Source organism: Notolepis coatsorum (genome assembly GCF_963971535.1).
Source record: "Notolepis coatsorum genome assembly, chromosome: 20".
Lineage (NCBI taxonomy): Eukaryota > Metazoa > Chordata > Actinopteri > Aulopiformes > Paralepididae > Notolepis > Notolepis coatsorum.
The window spans coordinates 59,327,452-59,347,090 of record NC_140184.1 but is presented as its reverse complement, the minus strand read 5'-3'; the positions used below and the strand labels follow the sequence as shown (position 1 = coordinate 59,347,090).

The 19,639-nt window shown below is 42.5% G+C and overlaps 1 protein-coding gene across 2 annotated transcripts in view; it reads left to right on the top strand.

Annotated features, from left to right (window-relative positions):
• LOC311247101 (synaptosomal-associated protein 25-B) overlaps positions 1–19,639 on the top strand; it is a gene marked incomplete at both ends in the record, with an annotated part of 49,576 nt that overhangs the window by 14,710 nt on the left and 15,227 nt on the right. For both annotated transcript variants that reach the window (XM_084337412.1, XM_084337413.1), the window contains one exon: positions 17,746–17,794. In XM_084337412.1, the coding sequence (XP_084193538.1) occupies positions 17,746–17,794 (49 nt within the window). The remainder of the gene's footprint in view (positions 1–17,745; positions 17,795–19,639) is intronic.

The following is a 19,639-nucleotide window of genomic DNA, read 5'->3' as shown; positions in this document are numbered from 1 at the left end:
AAAAAATTTAACATGTGTATGTATAAGCAAATGTTAAAACGAACTTTAACTCTAATTATAATCATAGTTAGCTAACTTTGATTATAGTTAACTATAATCATAGTTAGATAGTGGTGAGAGCACTCGCCCGCGACTACAATGATTGTTGGTGAACTTTTGCCGATACAATACGTAATTAACATAACATACATTATGACCTTTTCTTCCAGTGGTTGATTAGTACTCTTCTATTTACGTTTTCTGATGAGACCGAGTTGTCATATGACCTCATGAAGCCTTGTAAGTAGGGATGTCCGATATTATCGGCCTACCGATATTATCGCCGATATTGGCATTAAAATGTGATATTTGAAATTATCGGTATCGGTTTTCAAATATTGTTAATTTATTTTTTATTTTTTTACATTTATTTAACCTTTATTTACCCAGGCAAGCAAGTAAGAACAAATTCTGGTTTTATTTATTGTCAAAAGTATGCATAATGTTGTGTTAATTCCACGACAAGAGATATGTAATGTTAATTACCTGAAATTATTCCGTTTTTTGGGGGGGGAAACCCTCCATATATCGGTATCGGTTAATGTAACTTCCTCTACTGCAATGATGACAGCACACGTTCTTGATATTACTGATTGGATTTATTTCCATCCGAACCGAACCGATTTTAATCCGAACCATGAAAAAACTGTGAACACTCCTTTGTCTAGATTGTGACTATGTTGTCTTTGTAGGTGTTTTAATTTGATCTCCAGGTTGTGTAATCTTTGTCCTCTAAGTTTCTTTAAGTGTGATGTAATGGCGATGATTTTACCTCTTAGTACCGCTTTTAGCGCATCCCAGAGTATGGTTGGTGCCACCTCGTCATTATCGTTTATTTCTAGATACGTTTCAATTTCCGTCTTCAGGGATTCTTTAGTTCCTGGGTTATTCAGTATTTCTGAGTTCAGCCTCCATAGTGTAGAGTAGACCTTGGCTTTCTGTTGAGGTGTACCGACATATATATAGGGCTGTGGTCGGAGAGAGCGATCGGGCCTATGTCGCATTTATTTATTCTGTGTAGGTCTTTATTGTAGGTGAAGAAATAATCTATCCTTGAGTATACTGCGTGTGGGGAAGAATAATGTGTGTAGTCCCTGCTGGTTGGGTAAAGTTCTCTCCATACATCTATAATTCCCAGTTCTTTCATTAATGCATTTATTTTCCTGATTATGGGTCTTGTCTCTGTGTTGCCACTTGAGGCATCCAGCCGCGGGTTTAAACGTACATTGAAATCCCCACCACAGATTAATATCCCTTGGGTTTGTGTGGCCATTAAGTCAAATATCTGTCTGTAGAATGTCCAGTCACTACTTGGGGGCGCATATACGTTCTGTAAGCTTACCAGTGTTCCATCTATTTTCCCTATTATCATTATATACCTGCCTTCTCTATCCTTGAACTCTGATATGTGTTCGTATGCCACCGTTTTTGATATTAATATGGCCACCCCCCTTCTGTGCCCCGATCCGTATGAGGATGAATATTCATGTTTATATCCCAGTTTATTCAGTTTAGCATGCTCAGTATCGGTAAGGTGAGATTCTTGAAGGTATGCTATTTGTATTCCATCTTTTTTTAGTTTTGATAATATCTTCTTTCTTTTTATTGGGTTCAGTAAACCGTTGACGTTGAAAGACACAACTTTTACCTCTTGCATTTCAGGTTGTGGTATGTAGTAATTCCTCTATGTACATGAGGATCCTCCCCGTCGCTAGCAAACAAACAATAACACACATAAATAAAATAAAAAATAAAAAACAATACAAAAAAACACATTAACTCTAATGACTTCCAAGGTAGAGGTCACTTTTGTGACCCTCCACGAGCCTGATACTGGAGGCTCCAAGGGAAGACCCCCCTCTCGTTGTTGACAGGGGGGCCCTTGAGGATAACAGTGTTAGAAAGAGCCATGTCCGTTCGTTTCCCTATTCTTATTTGTATTTAATTGTATCCGCTAGATCATTCTCATCTTCTTAACTAAAAAAGACAGTTTCTGCAATGTGTTGAACGCACCTATTATTTTGGGTTGCCTGTTTCCTCTTGATTGATTGTATATATTTTTTTTCCTCCCTTATCTTTAATTGTTATTTTACTATGGCCCTGTATATTCCATGTATACACACTGGTAATTCATAATATTAATAATCAGGCCTGGACATTGATGAATAATAATAATCAGACCTAGATCTGGATAAATAATCATCAGTCAGTCCTGAACATTGATAAATAATAATCACTCAGTCAGGCCTGGACATTGGTAAATAATAATTGCTCAGTCAGGCCTGGACGTTGGTAAATAATAATCAGTCAAACCTGAACATTGATAAATAATAATCACTCAGTCAGGCCTGGACATTGGTAAATAATAATCAGTCACACCTGAACATTGATAGGTAATAGTCACTCAGTCAGGCCTGGACGTTGATAAATAATAATCACTCGGTCAGGCCTGGACGTTGGTAAATAATAATCACAGTCAGGCCTGGACGTTGGTAAATAATAATCAGTCAAACCTGAACATTGATAGATAATAGTCACTCAGTCAGGCCTGGACGTTGGTAAATAATAATCAGTCAAACCTGAACATTGATAAATAATAATCACTCAGTCAAACCTGAACATTGATGAATAATAATCAGTCAGAATTTGACGTTGGTAAATAATAATCAGTCAAACCTGAACATTGATAAATAATAATCACTCAGTCAGGCCTGGACATTGTTAAATAATAATTCAGACCTGGACATTGAAGAATAATAATCATTCAGAATTGGACGTTGGTAAATAATAATCAGTCGGACCTGTTCATTGTTAAATAATAATCTGCGTGATCTGTGAGTGTTTTATTTCAATAGTGCTCTGCAACATGTTCCAATGATTCATAAAACAATTGTGAAAAATAGTGTCTAAAAAGCACCTTGTCAATTAATTACTCCTGCAGTTCTCACCCCGCTCCCGTGACAGTAGAGGAACTGTTCGAAAAAACCCTGTCAGTACTTTTCATCCTTTGCGAAGCCCTGTTTCCCAAAGGTTGTCGTATGTAAATTGACCAATTATTTGCCCTTCAGTTGTTCAAGTAAATAGCACAGGGTATGTGTCTATTTTGACACAATTTGTATATTAGTCCGGTTGTGGGACAAGCGAGCTCCCCCAAAGAACAGTGTGCGCCCAATAGACCCCAGTCCATCACCAGTTCATCTGTACTAATCTGCACGCTATTTCTTTATGACAAATGTAAATGCTGGCAGTAGATTAAGACGCCTGTCACATGCACTGAAAGGCAGGGTTCGCCATTATTATCTACATATGTTTTAACTCCATATCCACAGTCATGTCCTGTAGTTAAGATACATTTTATATTATCTCCATTGTTACGTTATTACTCTGTTCATCTCTTCATCTTACTGTCTCTTCTGACTGGTTCTCAGTCTGCAGGTGAGTCCCTCCTGCTGTTTTGCTGCCTCTCCATGCCTCCCGTTTTGCCTCCGGGGATGAGCGGGTAGGTTCCCCTGGCGCGTCCCCGATCAGCTGTTTGCCATGACATCTGTCTCAGCCGCTCCGTCATCGTCTCCGGGTCCTCGATTGCTTTGATGGGAAGGCCTCGCTGGGCCATATCCCTCGTCGCCTCTGCCGCTGTCTCGTATATCATGATCCCGTCGCTGAATTTCACTTTTAGGTGGGCGGGGAAAATTGTTTGGAAGTATATTTCGTTGTCCTTCAGGATTCTCCTCACCTCCGTATATTCTCTCCGGCGCTGGAGAACTCGTGGTGCATAGTCGTTGTCTAAACTCACACGATTCCCCTTCCAGGTAAGACCTTTCTTTTGCCATCCCATTCGCAATATTGTGTCTTTGGTTTTAAAACTGAGAAACTTGACCAGGATAGACCTCGGATGGGCTGCTACAGGTGGCTGCGGGCCGATTTCTCTGTGGGCTCTCTCTATTTGCATGTATTGTAATATCTAATAGAGCTTTCTGATCATATAATCTACTCTATTGCGTTGTGTTTCTGTTTTTATTTTTTTTATAATTTTTTAAACAAACATATAAACAAACATGACAACACACGATAAGATATACAAGCATTAATTACAGTGCATATCCAATGAAATTACCATTTAGTCAAATGTCTTATACAGGATATACCCCTAATACCTGTTATCTAAAAACCTACACACATATGCTCTAGCTCGTACCCCCCCTTCCCCCCATTGGATAATCCAACCATTATAACTTGTTCCTAATCAGACACTACCATTATATGCTAGCTTTTATTCTCTCCACCACTTCTAACCACATTGTCATTTTGGATTCATTGAGACCCAAAATTCTTGCTGTAGATATTTCTTGATAAATCACATCGAGATATGTAAGAGTCCAGACCTTCCGACACATTTTTTCCGGTTGAAACCATCGTGATGCTATCAGCTTTTTAGCCACTGTGATACCGGATAAAACCAATCTCTTTAGCTGTGGAGGTACTGTATGTTCAAAGACATCATTCAGCAGTAATACAGAGGGGTGTACAGGTATATCCAGAGTTAAGAGATTTGATAATTGCTGAGTCACTTCTTTCCAAAATATCTTAACTGGTGGGCAGTCCCAGTACATGTGCATAAATGTCCCTTCGTCCCCATTTGTTCATAGAAAAATGTGTGGTATCTGTGGTGTACAATTGGTATCGTTAATGGAACACCGTGAGCCTTCAAACATGCCAATAACTGTGCGTAAAAATAATATGTGGACTTGGTGAGATTAAATTTTTTGCGTATTTCATTGAAACTACAAAAACCCTGTTTGTTGAAAACGTCTCCTAATGAGTGTATGCCTTGCTTTTCCCATCTAGGGAATCTTATAGGTTGTTTTCCAATCAAGAGTGCATTGTTATTGAATAAGGGAGTATGATTATGCCATTTATGTGGGGTAGAATAATTTTTTTGTGTTTCACGCCATATCCGGATCGCATGAGTGATTATGGGGCAAAATTTCCGTTCGCATTGCTTAATTGATAATTTGGTGTATACTATGCCCTTCAGCCTATGTGGAGCTACTATATTTTCTTCTAAATTTCTCCAGGATACTAATGCTTGGGGATCAAACCATGTTGTTAGTGGTCTTAAAGTGTATGCCTTAAAGTAGTGGTAGAAATCTGGAAATGCCATACCTCCGTCTGCTTTGTTTCTCTGTGCGGTGGATCTTTTTATACGTGGTGGTTTGTTATTCCAAATAAATTTGTATGTGGAGGAGTGTAATTCTTTCCAGTAACCCTTTGGAGGGGGTAACGGTAGCATTGAGCTGAAGAAGTTGATTCTAGGTAGGACGTCCATCTTAACTATTGATATCCGTGCCTGTACTGAGTTTTTAAGTTTTGACCACCTGACAAGGTCGTATTTGATTTTGTTTTGGATTTTTATGTAATTGTGCTTCACCGTTTGGCTTATGGTAGGGAATATTTCAACTCCCAAACAAGTGTTTTACCATCGGTATCTCTTTTGGGAGGGTTATATTTCTTTTTGCAGGGGCATTAAGTGGGAGGAAGGCCGACTTCGGCCAATTTATCCTAAATCCCGATAAATCTCCAAAGTCCTCAATCAACTTGAGAAGAGGAGGCAATGCGGTGTTAGGGTTTTGCATGAACAGTATTACGTCGTCCGCATATAAACTAATTTTGTGTTGTGTGCCCTTGATTATGATTGGTTCTATGGGTTGGGATTGTCTTATATATTGTGCTAAAGGCTCTAGTGATAGATCGAATAGTCCGGGACTAAGAGGGCAACCCTGTCTGGAAGAACGTGATACCGGAAAGATTTCGGAGATGATTGTACCTGTTGTAATCATGGCCGATGGGTCTTTGTATAATACTTTAATCATATCAATGAATCCTTTTCCTAACCCCATCCTTTCTAATACTGCCCATAGATACGACCATTCCAACCTGTCAAAAGCTTTCATTGCATCCAGGGACAGTATCGCCTTAGGTGTGTTGTCTTCCTTGTTAGCATCTAGTACGTGTAGTAATCGTCTTATGTTATCAGTGATCAAGCAGCCTCTTATGAAGCCAGTTTGGTCCGGATGATTAAAGACGTCATATGCTTTTGTAGTCTGATGGCTAATACCTTAGAGTACAATTTGATATCGGTTCCGAGGAGGCTTAAAGGTCTATAACTACCGCACTCGGTGGGGTCTTTGTTTTTTTTAAGGAGGACTGTTATGAGTGCAATATTGTCATTCTTATGGAAGTTCCCCTCCTTGACTGAGTATAAAATCATAATTAGTAATAAGGGTCCAATTATGTCCCAACAAGAGAGGTACATTTCTGGTGGGATACCGTCTCTTCCAGGAGCCCTACCACTTTGCATTTCAGATATGGCCTCCCTAAGTTCATCTAATGTGATCGGTGTTTCTAACTGTTTAGCGTCATCCTCTGAAAGTTTAGGGAGGTTAATTTGATTAAGATATGTGTCCATTTTGTTTTGATCGAAGGTCGTATCTGATTTGTATAAGTTGGAGTAGAATTCTTTGAATGTCATGTTTATTTATTTGGGTTCTGTAACAAGTCCTTGTTGTGCTCTAATGGTAGTTATATCTGCAAATTTGCGTTGACTCTTAATCGCATAGCTAATAGGTGACTTGGTTTGGAACCTTGGGAGTACTGCTGTTGTCTTGTGCTACGTATTTGCATTTCAGATTGTTGTCTGTATATGGCATTAATCTCTTTTTTTAGTATATTGACTTGATTTTCCAGTCGAACCGAGTTGTTGTATTGTAAAGAATTAAATAACGTTGAGTAAAGCGTTTCCAGTTCAGCTAGTTTTGAGCATTGATTCTTGCGTATTTTGGAGGAAAAGCTATCAGTGAAATCCTTGATCATTCCCTTTGTCGTCATCCATAATATTCTGGGGTCCTGCACCGTATTCGCATTCGTCCGAAGGAATACCGTAAGAGCTTCTTTGATTTGTGTAATGAATTCCTTGTTATTGAGCAGCATCGTGTTAAATCGCCATCTTGGGGCTCGGGTTGATAGTATACCAAATGTTCCTTTTAGGAGTAAATAACAGTGATCTGATAATGCATTGGGTATCATTTCCACATCGTAGTTATCAAATAGTCTCGGGGATGTAAAAATGTAATCTATTCTGGATAATGTGTTATGTCTCGCAGATCGACAGGAGTACTTCCGGGTCGTGGGGTTAAGTGATCGCCATAAGTCATTTACACCTGTAATCTTCGACCAATCCTTTAATGCATTAGATGATTTCTTTTGTTCGTTGGAAAAGGAGGGGTTTGATTAGTCCATCCTTGGATTCCAAATGGCATTAAAATCCGCACCAATTATAAATGAGTATTCGGGAAGGTCTAACATTACTCTGGTAAGTGTAGCGAAGAAATTAACTTCGTATACATTTGGGGCGTATACCGCTACCAGCGCTATTTTCCTGTTCTTGTGTAAAATCTTAGCTATAGTTATCCGACCATCTGCATCAGACCATACTCCCTTCAATTCAATGTTCAACTTCCGTCTAACGACTATGGCTACTCCCTGAGTTCTCGTTCCAAAGGATGAGTGACTAATGTTATGATATGTGTTGTCCGCTAACGAATCTATGTCTTTCTCTAAAATGTGCGTTTCGCTTAGTAGAGCCACGTCCACCTGTTCTTTTTTCATCAGTGTGAGCACGCTTTTGTGTTTGTGTTGTTTATTTATTCCACCAGTGTTCCAGATCATTATATTCAAACTAGCCATAATCTATACATGTTGTTGTGTAGTTGTTGGTAATGCTTCTGGAGTGCGAAGCTACAATAGATGTACATCCAATTATTGAGTTCCCGTTGAGAGCCGAGCTTAAAAACATATATATATACAAATAAAAATCCCCTATTCCCACCTCCCACCGAGAGTCGTACAGGACTGTGTTCCATGAACACAACCTTCGCGTATAACTCCCTCCCTTAAACCACCGGATATCCCAGAATGATCCAATTATCCTTAACATTCCTATGTATACCATAGGATCTAACATTCTAAATTCTACCATAAGTAGAATGTCAACTGTGGCTTGGCCACTTTCCCGTTAAATAAAAATTAAAATAAGATAAAACTAAAAATAAAGACCAAAAATAAGCTTCAATTATCATGCCATAATCACTTACATTTTATAAGAACTTGTGTAATTTATAATAACCCAAGAGTAATATGGAGGTGAAAAAACAACCAGGTGCTCAAAAGGGAGAACTTGGTTAGCTCAGTTCAATATAGGTTAAGGTGCTCTTGGATCACCGGGAATGCAGAGTTCAGAGAAGAGAGTCGATCCAGGCACTCAAAAAGATGTAAAATCCAGAGGGAAGATGGTTAAAAGGCCTTTATTAAAGGTGGCTAAGTCATTTAAAATCTAATCAACTGTTTCGACCATAGCGGTCTTCATCCTGAAGCACTTCTGAATGCATACAGTACATTAATTCCATCTTTTCTCTGGCTGCGCAGCGAACATCTGTGCTCTACTGAGCGCACCTTTCTAGTCCCCAGCTGAATGTGCTCGCTTGACTCTGCACAGTAGACGCGCGACAGACAGACAGCTGGGCTGTGTTAACATTACAATGTACAGTCGCGCGAAATAACGTTATGAATGCCCGAAATAACATAGCATTACAAAGTACAGTTGACAGCTGGGCTGTGTTAACGTTACAATGTACAGTTGCGCGAAATAATGTTATGAATGCCCGAAATAACATAACGTCACAAAGTACAGGTCCAGCTCAGTATGATGTCATAATCAAACATTCTAGAACATTTGTGTATCTATTCAACAATTCTCTCACAGCTGAGTGTGGACGACAGCAGGGACGAGGGAGAGTAACTACATAACATAGGCAGAAACACAATCCCCCCCCTCTCGCTCTGAATAATATGCATATTAGATCACTCAGTGATTAACCGCGGCATATAGTAAATAAGGATATAAAGCATGTTAAAGACGCATTTATTGGACGCATTGCGCGCAGTTTACATAGAAACAGCGCGACTCCCGACAGCGCGACATCATCACAACAACACGCGAATAATATGCATATTAGATCACTCAGTGATTAACCGCGGCATATAGCAAATAAGGATATAAAGCATGTTAAAGACGCATTTATTGGACGCATTGCGTGCAGTTTACATAGAAACAGCGCGACTCCCGACAGCGCGACATCATCACAACAACACGCAAGGTTGTTAGGTTGTTTCTGTTTCGGTGACATATTTTCGGTGAAAAAACTCTTTCGGCCGAAAGCCGAAAGGCAATTTTTTGCCATTTTCGGCAGAAATTTCTGTGCATCCCTAATCGTGCCCTTCACTTGTGAGGTCTAAAGAGGACGGTAGACCTGGCATCACTTGCTTCACAACGACTTGGTTACTGATTCCGATTGTATCTCCATGGTTGAGACACGGGTTACCATATCCCACCACACTCCAGCCCAAGTCTGTTCTCTGCGCAAACGGCTGATGTTCCTCACCAGGCACCACTTGTCTTGGAACGAGGGCTTGAGCACAGTCATCACAGCTTTGCTCCGGCGCAATCTCACCTGCCAGGTGTTCAAGATGAGGCCATGCCTTCGCTGTCGCTGGTGTGGGAATATGGTTTCTGTTTGCCGGGATAAACTCTCTTGAGTAAATCACTGGCAGAGTGATTATCTTGTCTGAATAGAATCCTCTTACTTGTAGACCTGTCAGTTTCCGACAGGGCACGACTGTGTTTCTTGAAGCCAGTGTCGAGATGTTTAGCTGCACTGGTTCACCCTTTGTGTTGAGAGCCTTTGCTGTCTTTTCGAGGATAAAGGTTGTGTCACTTTGTGTATCGAGGAGTGCGTACACCAGAACTTCACGGCGTGGCTCACCTGTAGATCCCACCCACACTGGCACTATTGTGGTTGTATGAGTGTCCCCATCCTTCTGGATGACTCTAAATGATGTTGCCTGGTCGTGTGGCTGAGTATTTGTACCTTTGTCTTTGTACTTATCACTGTTCCTTGCTTCATCGGGCCTTGGTGCCATCCTTTCTTCCGTGGTGCGATCATCATGGAGGCAAGTTGGATGTCTTCTATCACAGATCTCGCAGGTGTTTCTATCTCTACAGTCCTTGGCGCGATGGCCAGACTTCAGACAGCCGAAGCACCACTGATTTTCTTGCACAAACTTGATTAGTTCTAAGATGGTCTTCTGCATAAACTTGCGACACCTTTGTAGACTGTGTCCTGCCTTCTCACAGAAGACACAGCTTGTGGCGACGGCTGTCTCATGTGAATTGGTTGATAAGACCCTTGCTCCAGTACCTCTGCTCCTTGAGCCCGTGTCCCGAATACTGTCACTTGGGTTCAGGGCCTGAAGCGATGTTATTGGGCTGCAAACGATTCACATGCAAACGATTTACATAGAATGGCCATCGCGCCAAGGACTGTAGAGATAGAAACACTTGCGAGATCTGTGATAGAAGACATCCAACTTGCCTCCATGATGATCGCACCACGGAAGAAAGGATGGCACCAAGGCCCGATGGAGCAAGGAACAGTGATAAGTACGTGTGAGGAACTTGACAAACTGGCTGAAGCTCGGGAACCTGTGAATTTCGTCTCCTGTGGCTACGACTTCCCTATTCCATCTTGAAGTCACCCAGTCTGGAAGTTTAGCGAGTATTTTCTGGTTCTCATTGCAATCGTTAAGTATTTCAAGACCGCTGACCTGAGACATGGCCGCCTCACAGCTGCGCAGGAAATTGGCGAGTTCTTGAAGTTCCACACTGCCTTTGGCGCTTATCTTGGGCCAAGAATCAAGCTTCTCTCTGAAGGCCCTGGCAATAAGGAATGGATTGCCATATCGCTCCTCTAGGAGGTGCCATGCTGCATAATAGGCTTCCTCTGTGCCTAGTACAAAGTAGCTCTCTCCTCAGAAAGGACACCTTCCAGTCGTTGTATCTTAGTGGGTCACTGTTGAACACTGTAGGTTCAGGTATAGGCATACGACTTGCACTGATGGATTCTGTGACCAATCTGACAAGAGCTGCTGTGCTGTCTTCAGCTCTGTCTTCTTGCCTTCCTTGTGATACAGCTGGCGGTGGAGCCCGCTGTTGTGGCTGCCTTGGGGGTGAGGCAGCCTGCAGTGGCGCCTGGTACTGTTCTGGTCTTGAGTTTGAGTCAGCTTGCAGCGGGGGTTGCATTGGTGGTGCTGCAGCGTGCAGCTGGGGGTGCCGTGCCTTTGATGCATTGAGATGTCAATGCATCAGTATCAGGTATGGGGGACACATTTAATGACCCATAGAAAAGAGTACAAGAATCCAGTATGTCTGAGCTATAAGATATATACATCGCTATAGGTCCACTACACATTAGGACCTGACCCCTTGGTCGTATACCACTGATCCTGACCTTTCAAGATGACGTGATATACTAACTGAGCCTGACCTTCAATTCAAGATCCAACCCGAGAATCAGATTATAGGAGCCACATACACATACACACACACACACACACACACACACACACACACACACACACACACACACACACACACACACACACACACACACACACACACACACACACACACACACACACACACACACACACACACACACACACACACACACACACACACACACACACACACACACACACACACACACACACACACACACACACACCCATACCACAGCTGGTCAGTTTCAATCTGAACTTGTTCAAGCAAGGGAGAGAGGTCAATCTGTCTCCGATCCTCCTGTGTTTAAGCTGTCAGTCATACAGTGTACCGGGAACATGGCAGTACGACAGTCACAATAACGTCTGGAACACCATCTAAAATGGCGTCACCCAAAATAACATTGTCCTGATCAAAATCAAAATGGCTGCCACTCAACAGACCAGGTCGCGAAGGCGGCTCCTGCTCCACAGGACACAGGTAACTAGGTTGACTATCACACCTAGTGCATGGCAGAGAATCAGTGTGGACATGTGGATCAATGTCAGAATCATCAACTGACATACTGGGACCATCCCTGCCCACAAGTGAAACATTAGGGACAATAGAGCTACTGTGGGAAGGCTGGCAGCCTAAGTCAAGCTTAGTAGCCTCTCCAACTAGAACGGTGTCACATGAAACAACAGCACCTCTCATAGCATCCTTCCCACACTCATCCTCCAATTCGTTCGTGGCCTCAGCCACCGTACAGGCTGGGAAGACCTTGAGACACTGCGCTGCCATATCATCTCCTGTCACATGCTTCTCCGGCACGCATGTCAACTCTGGTTTCACCACCGGGCCTAACACAAAACCACAATCAAGAGAATCATTATGCAGAGGTACATCCACAGTGTGCTTTCCAAAATTCTCAACAGGTACACATTTTAATTCAACAAAGAATGTGTCACTAAGTGTAATGTCCCAAGTCGAAGTATCAACAACATCACTTTTGTCCTTTGACATTTCTCGTGCCACAGCACACACAGGAAACACTCCTGGATGTTTCTGTGCCAGCTCATTAGAGACCTCAGAAACCACAGGAATGGGAGTTACAACCGGAGTAGCCAACACTTTGTCACCAGCCAAATCATTCCCTAGAATGAAGGACACCCCCTTTATGGGAATGTGAGAACATACCCCCACAACAACATTGCCTGATACTAAGGGAGAATTGAGCGTGACCTCATGCAAAGGTGCATCCACAAATCCACCAATCCACCCCCAAAGCCCCGAACAACGACACCGGAATGCAAAGAAGAGTTTTCTGAAAATGGCAAAACCCCCTCCAGAATGAGGGACTGAAAAGCACCGGTATCTCTCCAAATTGTTATAGCCTGTTTGGACTCTAGTGCATTAGTCAGGGAAACAAATCCATTCATCATAAACCTTGAGGAACCCTCGAGCTCTTTGTCCACACGTTTGATACTTTCCCCATCCCCATCTAACCTGCATATGGTTTCTACCAGAGCCACGGTTCTGAAATTTTTCTGCTCAAGCACCGGGCACCCAGCAACGATATGACCAGGTTCTTTACAGTAAAAACAGATAATCCCTTCTGGGAATGCACCAGCAGAACCACCCCGCCTAGGAGGTGAAGTTAACTGACCAGCAGACACAGGTTTTGGGAAACGGCCCCCCTGAACAGGACGCCTATCCCCGGACTCAACACGGTAGTCCTCCAAAAACACGGACTTGTGTGTCAACACAAACTCATCGGTACTCTTCGATACCCCACGCTCATTTAGATGTGTGGAAACGGTATCAGGAACACATCTTTTAAATTCCTCTAGGAGAATCAACTGCCTAAGCTGCTCTCTTGACTCTGCCCTCTGAGAAGTGCACCACCTGTCAAACAGGTTCTCCTTCTCCCTTCCAAACTCAACATAAGACTGCCCCTCCGACCTGCGATAACCTCTAAAACGCTGACGATAGGCCTCAGGGACCAACTCATAAGCCCTCAAAATGGAAGCTTTAACCAGCTCATAATCAGCGCTTTGTTCAAGGGACAGAGCAGTGTAGGCTTCTTGTGCCCTACCAACCAAAACACATTGCAGCAGCAGTGTCCAGGCGGTATCAGGCCACTTCAATGTGGTTGCCACCCGTTCAAAAAGGGGAAAATATCTTTCCACGTCTTTCTCAAAAAATGGTGGCACCATCCTAATATTCCTGCCTACATCAAACCCGGAACGTGACTCTGGATGCAGAGCACCCGCCTGCAAGGCAGCATGCTTATATTCAAGCTCCTTCTGTGCACGCTCGTGCTCCAGCAACATTTGTTTCTCTTTAAACACACGCTCATGCTCACGCTCCTCTTTCCTCTCTCTCTCCTTAAGCTCACGCTCCTCTTTCCTCTCCTCACGCTCTAGCTGCCTTTCCCTAAACTCCAACTCCCTAATCCTCCACTCACCCTCTACCCCAGGTAATAGCGGAGACGCGCCAGACGAAGGAGGCTCCTCCACCCTCTCCTCAAGCACCTGCTCTCTAATGAGTAACACCCTTAGAGCACTCAAGGCAGACGGCTTCAAACGTTTCTCACTGGGAGCAAGCTCGACCTTGTAGTGCACAGCAAGCTCGAGAAGCTGTTCTTTTGAAAACCTCTCCAACATGTCATGTGAAGGGTGATCCACAAAATCCCTAATGGAAGCCATCTTTTCTGCACCAGCGCCACAACCCGTTCACTTTAGAGTCACCAAAAAGCTGCCAAAAACACCCTAGTACACACACAATCCACCTAAAGAGCCACCAAAGAAACACTAAAGAACCACTGAAGAACGACTAAAGAACCACAACGAACCACTGAAGAACCATACAGAATGCCAAAGCCACTAATAATAACCATAAAGGGACGCGGTGGCAATGTGTGCTACGGAGCGCACATTTCTAGGACGCAAAAAAAACATAAAAATAAAACATACCCACCCCAAATAGACGTGTCATACACGCAGGGTGTTAGGTGCTACCAGGTATGCTCACCAAACACTCAAACAAACAAAATAAATCCAACAAACAATTCCAAACAGGTGCGCCTTCTAACCTGATATGACTACATATGCTTCTACGTCTAAACTGCAGAAAAACCCGGCCCACCACATGTCTACCCTAAGAAACACTAATTCAAGCCCTACCACACTACCTGTGTTTTCTGGCCGCCCTAATCTACCTACCCTTAAACTAATGCCCTGTAGACCTAACTTTCTTCAACCACACCTGCTACCAGTCAAAGATCATATACCAATCATTTCATTGACCGCCCCAGGAGTACGTGGTGCACAGGACGCTAACCAACAACCAGAAAATAATGTCCCTATCTACATGTGGTGCCCACTAAACTATATATTTTAACAGCATAAGTAGTCACATCAAATTACAAACAAATACGGCATACTCACCTGTTTGATGAAATGGCTCAGCCCCCACGTTACACCATATGTAACGAACACCACCCAAACCATAATACCATGACACCCCGTGTAACACAAAAACAAAACCACCAAACAAAGTTCTAGGGGTAAAAGATCCCGGACGAGCGCCCAACTGTTACAACCCTGGCTCAGGGGCACGCAACCTATGTGCAAACCAACACCAAAACCCCGTGCTCTAACTCAAAGTGCTACTATCTCAAGGAAGTATTAATATAAATGTTAACTAAAGTACTAAGGTAACCCAACGGACAAGGACTAGAAGAACGTGACAGCTCTTTCTCTAAGCACAGACAGTGCATGTGTGTTACTAGGTCTGCCTTTAAAGATCCCCAGCAGGTAACCAATCAGCACTAATTGGCTAATTGGCAGGCCTCACCTGCATGCCCAGTGACACAGGAGTGATCAGGCCTCTAGTACATAACAATACCCCACCGGCTTCCCACCCGCTAACACTGCCAATTGTGTTAGTAGGGACGACTGACCAAGCCGGAGGTACTACTGACAGCTGGATTCGAACCCAGTGTCTCTGCGGTGGTAGGCGAGCGCTTGGTCCGCTGCGCTACCCAGCCGCCCCAAGGCTAACCAATTCTATCAGCATAGGAGATGGTGATAAACTTACTGCATGTTCTCGGAGCAAAGCAACACCTGATACATTTTACAACAAAAACAACAGTGATGTGTGATGTTTTTCAAAACCAGATTCTCAATGACCACAACTAGACCTGCAATTCTATTCCAGGTTCAATTACAATCTGCAACCTTGTCAGCTACCAAGAGTAGAGTGTTCGCTGAAATAGAGCTGTGGTTCTCAATCTTTTTGTCCCATGTCTCCTAAAACAGAGCCTGTTCGCGATTTGCTTACATATGTAGTCAAGCATATATTGAATGGTGAACTTTGACACAAAATAATGATTTGTATTCCCCATTCAGGCTATTTAACTTGATTAACGGAAGAGGAGCTTTAGACACAAATATTCTTTACTTCACAATAAAAAAAAAGAAGATTATAGACATGATGATGTATTTGTATAGAGAGGCAAAGTCCCTCCTCTTCCACTGGACCAACCACGCACGTTTCAGTGTGTTTTTAATAGGTTCAACATGACCATGCCAAAACAATAACGGCATTTTAATTGTTAACTCAATGGGTGCGAGTAAACTCGTTATTGCCTGCCAAGCGTTGAGTGCCAATAATGAGTATACTCGTTTTTGGATCCTTTGATATTTTTCCTTTGATCCCCGTTCTACACACTCTGCCGGAGCTCTCTGAGTTACTCTGGTACAGCTACCTACGTTGGAATTGCAATGACGATCAAATCTCACCAGGTGGCAATATCGCCTACCTTATGAACATGCATGGGCCATTAGTGCCACAGCCCCCAAACAACTAGGTACTCTTTGCGAGCAGCACTGAGCAGGACATGTTCGACAATCGCGATCACCTAGAGCGAACTATTGGATATTATAAAAAGACTAAATGGATTATATGGATGATGATTATGGACAATAAGGTGCGTTTCCACCAGACTATGGACTATGTTGGACTATAATCAAAACTATAATCAAACCGACCGATGAGGAAACCTATTCGGCTCCGTGGTATAGTCTGGCCCGAGCACACAATAGTAACCTGCAATGCGATTGATTGATTGATTGATTGATTGATTGATTGAAAAGTTTATTAACAGATTGCAGAATGGGTACAGTACAGTACAGCTCAATACATACAATTGTTAAGAGGATGCAGACCTGAGAAAGACTTTCATCTTGTTTCCATCAGGGTCCCCCATTTTCAATTCATCATATGACACACACGACATACAGATAGACAGTACTGCTACATCTATACATTTATGACATACCAGATTTGCAAATACAGTACTGTTTGTGATACTAAAAAAATCCAGAAAAAGATGGCGAGCGAACTATTGGATATTATGAAGAAGAAGACCAAATGGATTATATGGATGATGATTATGGACGATAAGGTGCGTTCCCACCAGACTATGGACTATGTTGGACTATAATCAAAACTATAATCAAACCGACCGATGAGCAGTGATGGGAGTAACGGCGTTATAAGTAACGGCGTTACTAACGGCGTAACGCCGTTACCGTTACTGCAAAAAAATGCGGCGCATTACTATGAATGAAGCTTTTTTTTGTCATCAGAAAGATCTCTGCGCCGAGAGGCATTCTGTCCTTCTCAGCCAACCTCAGCGCGCGATTGGCTGAGGTTGAGTAAAATGTCATGGTAAGCCAATCAGAGGTAGAGGTGGGCGGGTGTCTAAAGCATCCAGAGTCTGACACACAGCGCGCAGCACAAGCGATCAGTCAGCGTGAGACCGCGGTCGGTGTAGTGTACGTTTTGAGCCCAAATAATCCAAATATTTCATTCCATCGTACATATTTCTTCGGAAATAGAGTCGCATGGTGGTTAGCAAAAGGGGAGGGACACCCCCTCTCTATATCCTTGTGAGCCCCTTTAGGGTTTTGACCCCCAGGTTGAGAACCACTGAGACAGCAGGTGTTTTACAGTGTTTGACAGGCTGTTTTGGTCGTCTTCGTTGTACTCGAAAAGATCGAGCAATCCCACAAAAAGTTATTTCAAATTGTAATTTGAATCCTGTTCTTCACTGTCCTGTTCTACTCTGTTGGAGTTGCTGATCTGTCAACCTTTTCTCTCTTCTGTTTCCATTCCTCTTGTTATTCCTGCTCTCTCTTTCTCTTTCTCTCTCTCTCCTTCTCCCACCTCTGTCTGTCCATCCTGTCTGTGTGTCTGTCCGCTAGAGTAAAGATGCTGGTATCAGGACTTTGGTCATGTTGGATGAGCAGGGAGGTAAGTTATTGCACTCTGTTGATACTTCTGTGTCATACTATTCTAGTCTGCCCCCCCCCCCCTATTCTGATTCTGCAGTTATGCTATACTGTAGTGTATTGTTTGGTTCTTCATTACGCTTATCCACTAGCTACTGTTAAATGTAGGCCTACAGTATATATTATATTAATGTTATTTCAATCTTGATGCTAATCTTGCTCTTATCATAAAATAGTATTATTAGTAGTAATAGTAGTAACAATAGTAGTATTCACAATAAAAAAATAATCAAATCTAATCTAAAAACCATAGAGCACTGTTTGTTCAAGGACATACTGTATTTTCAGGTAAAATGCCGGCGCTACTAAGTTTTATATCCATCTTTAGTGGCTAGTAATAATAACTCTCTATTAATCCTCAGCAATGTTTTTGTTTTTATAGATCGCCTTGGCAGAATGTATTTTATTTCAGTTGACTTTCTTAATTCCAGTAGCTCCCAGTCCATTCTGCCTATAGAAGCCACTGAAGCCAGCCATCAGCTTTAACTGCTAGAAACGTCCCACGTCTTCTTGATGGAAGTACTTCCTTTGTAAACACAAGCCTGTTTAACTCTACAACGTAAAAGCAATCTCATGCTTTTTGAATGTTTTCGGAGCTTTTATGCAAGCTAACCTCTGTCTATCATTATGAGATGAGACTGAAGTTATGTTCCTTTAAATCACTGTAGTCAATAGCCAACAATCAACTGTGCACTGCTGTGATGCCTTTAACACTGCTTGCTCGATGATGCCATTAAGAACCTGGTCACCATGGTTACCAGGAAGTAATTTCCTGCCAACTGGCTGACTGACTGACTGCAAGGTCAGGGGTCAGCCAGTGTTAGGTACCTTAACCCCACCCCCCTCATCCTCTTAAATGAGGGGGCACAGTGATCATTTTGACTGGTAATGACAAATACACATCTCACATCTCATCCACTCCTCATCCACTCCAATATGGCTTTTGCATCCCTGGGTTAGGGTTAGGGATGCATCCCTAGGTTAGCTTTGAATTACAGGAGAAACACACAAGCTTTGTTAGGTGGCGTGTCCACTGGAGATGAGCCTTTTCAGCACTGGCTTCTTCTTCTCATTTGTTACAATGGAAAACGCCACACTATCGTGAACCTGTAATGTCATCAAACAGCGACCTCTAGGCAAGATAGCCCCACTTGGTATTGCACTTTATTTACATTTGTTGTTTTGGTCTGGTGTGTGGGGTGGAGTTGAGTGGGGATGAGGTAGACGTCTGGAGAAATTCACAGTATAATAAGTTATAACTAAATTACAACCCACACATCAGACCAAAACAAAAACAATGTAAATAAAGTGCAAGCTTTACCAAGCTGGGCTCTTTTGCCAAGAGGTCGATGTTTGACTGCATTACAGATTCTACCTTTAAACTTTTAGCAAGAGTACCTGCACTTTTTCAATCGTTTTCAAAAGTCGCCGAGTAACAACGCACTGCCTCTGGTTGGTAGAGCAGCATAAAAAAAAGCTAGAGTAGAATAGTGTAAATAGATAAGCCAAGCTAGAGTAGAATAGTGTAAATAGATAAGCCGAACTAGAGCAGCTTAGTGTAAATAGATAAACCAAGCTAGAGCAGCATAGTGTAAATAGATACGCTAAGCTAGTGTAGAATAGTGTAAATAGATAAACCAAGCTAGAGCAGCCTAGTGTAAATAGATACGCTAAGCTAGTGTAGAATAGTGTAAATAGATAAACCAAGCTAGAGCAGCCTAGTGTAAATAGATAAGCCAAGCTAGAGTAAAATAGTGTAAATAGATAAACCGAACTAGAGCAGCTTAATGTAAATAGATAAGCCGAA